The sequence below is a fragment of the Esox lucius genome, chromosome 3 (genome assembly GCF_011004845.1).
Source record: "Esox lucius isolate fEsoLuc1 chromosome 3, fEsoLuc1.pri, whole genome shotgun sequence".
NCBI lineage: Eukaryota > Metazoa > Chordata > Actinopteri > Esociformes > Esocidae > Esox > Esox lucius.
In genome coordinates, this window is record NC_047571.1 from 21,746,806 (window position 1) to 21,748,668 (window position 1,863).

At 40.3% G+C, this 1,863-nt stretch overlaps 1 protein-coding gene across 1 annotated transcript; it reads right to left on the minus strand.

Annotated features, from left to right (window-relative positions):
• Nucleotides 1-547: 547 nt before the first annotated feature.
• Nucleotides 548-1,863, minus strand: ndufa13 (NADH:ubiquinone oxidoreductase subunit A13). The gene is made up of 5 exons (NM_001310896.2): nucleotides 1,749-1,863; nucleotides 1,273-1,351; nucleotides 1,093-1,164; nucleotides 905-974; nucleotides 548-776 (listed from the first exon to the last, which is right to left on the minus strand). Exons 1-5 carry the CDS (start codon nucleotides 1,840-1,842, stop codon nucleotides 657-659), a joined length of 435 nt encoding a protein of 144 aa, NP_001297825.1. The 5' UTR covers nucleotides 1,843-1,863; the 3' UTR covers nucleotides 548-656.

Sequence of the window (1,863 nt, forward strand, 5' to 3'; positions counted from 1 at the left end):
GCAGATCTAGGGTCCTAACCATAAACAAACAATAAATAACAAACAACTGACTTGAGATCAGAGGTGTTAGCCAGCTTTGATTGGATTTTTGTTGTAAAAATAAGTACTGTGCAGTTGAAAGACTCCACATGACAGAGCACATGACCTATTTCCATCTGTGGCTGCCACTGTTATATTGTGCATGAATGAGTTTGAGATGGTCAGTGTCCAGTAGATGCTCTCCTGGGGGTCATGCTATGAACAGTCTGAGTTGCTAAAGTTACAGTAAGGATAAGGGGTTTAGGGCTAGAGTTAGGCTACAATAAGTAGAATTACCTAGATCTTCAAAATGTTACTGACAGATGGCGTTTCCAAATAAAGCGTAACCTGACTGGATTCGGCAGCTAGAAAAGTGTTTATATGCAAGGTAAACTATATAATTCATTGACCACAATTATTTTTGCTGTTGCACAAATCAGTGACATTACCATAGTGGTCAATAATAGAATACATAAAAAAATCCCACATTATGTTATGCCTTGATAAATGAGGGGGAGAAAACAGAATTATGGGGTACAGAAAAGAACTTTAATATAGATCATTTACAGGTTCTGAGTTGTGTACTCAGGGATTGGTAGCAGAGGAGCACTGTGGTGATGCGGTTAGAATGGACATCACTACACGTAGCACAGGAAGCCAAAGCGCTTGTGGAGAAGCTCTTCCCGAGGTCGAAGGTTATATAGTTCCTCTGAGAGGGGGGTCACCCAGCGGTCTGTGTGGAAAACACTTTCACCAACCTTGACGAATACAAACAGGAGGAAAGCATATTATTGATAATCACAGTAGCATGTGCACCACTACTAACATTTATTATCTAAAGCCTCTTAATAATAAAGAAATATAAAGCAAATAAGGTTCTCTTCACCTTCCAGCCAGGGACATCTTTCATTACAACCGCTTCCTCCTCCAGATTTTCCCGCAGCATTCGCAGTTGCCTAGTAGAAAGGAAAATCTGTTAAATTCAGAACCTTTCAAAAATACTCAAATCACCTTTACCACTTTGTTTAGAGAGAGAGGGTGTGTGTGTGTGTGTGTGTGTGTTGCTTTTCTTGCCTCCGGTCCAGCTCTGCTTGCAGTAAAGGCAGGAGAGCTATCCTTGCTTCCAGCTCTTCAATCTGCAATCGCCTACAAAACCAAAGCAGATCAGTACATTGACCAATAACCAATCTAAATGATATGAATAGGTCAAATGAATAACTGGCAGGGACATCTGTTTGTTATAGCAATTCTTACCTCCTCTCTCTGTTCCATTTGAAGAGTCTCCAATATCCAAAAATGAGAACACCGGCTCCTATGGCAAACATACTGTACCCTGAAATGAGAATGCATTCAGTATTCATTTAGATATTTCAGCAAGATTAGAATCTCTACAGGCAATTTCACCACACTAATGCAAGGCACTATTGCTACAAATTGAACTTGGACTTGCCGGCTACTGTTGTTTACATTACTGCACCAAGGCAGACAGCAAACGAACTAACTAGTCAATAAATACATTGGGCTACCCCTTTATTTGTATTAACAAAGTAAAATACTGGGGTAATCAATCAGCGGAAATACTATATAAAGTGTAGCTACAATAAATAACTAACATAAGTGGTGCTAACATAGCTAGCAGGCTAGCATTCCTTATTTGACAGATGACGTGTTTGGTTATACAGGGATGTACATATAACTTTGCCCATTTAAAATGTAAATAGAATACTGACCAGAAAGTCCACGTTTAGGGAGATTTCTCTTATAATCAACCGGGCCATAACCTCCCGGAGGTGGCATGTCCTGCTTCACCTTGGACGCCGCCATCTTCCACCCCTTCTTCACAAC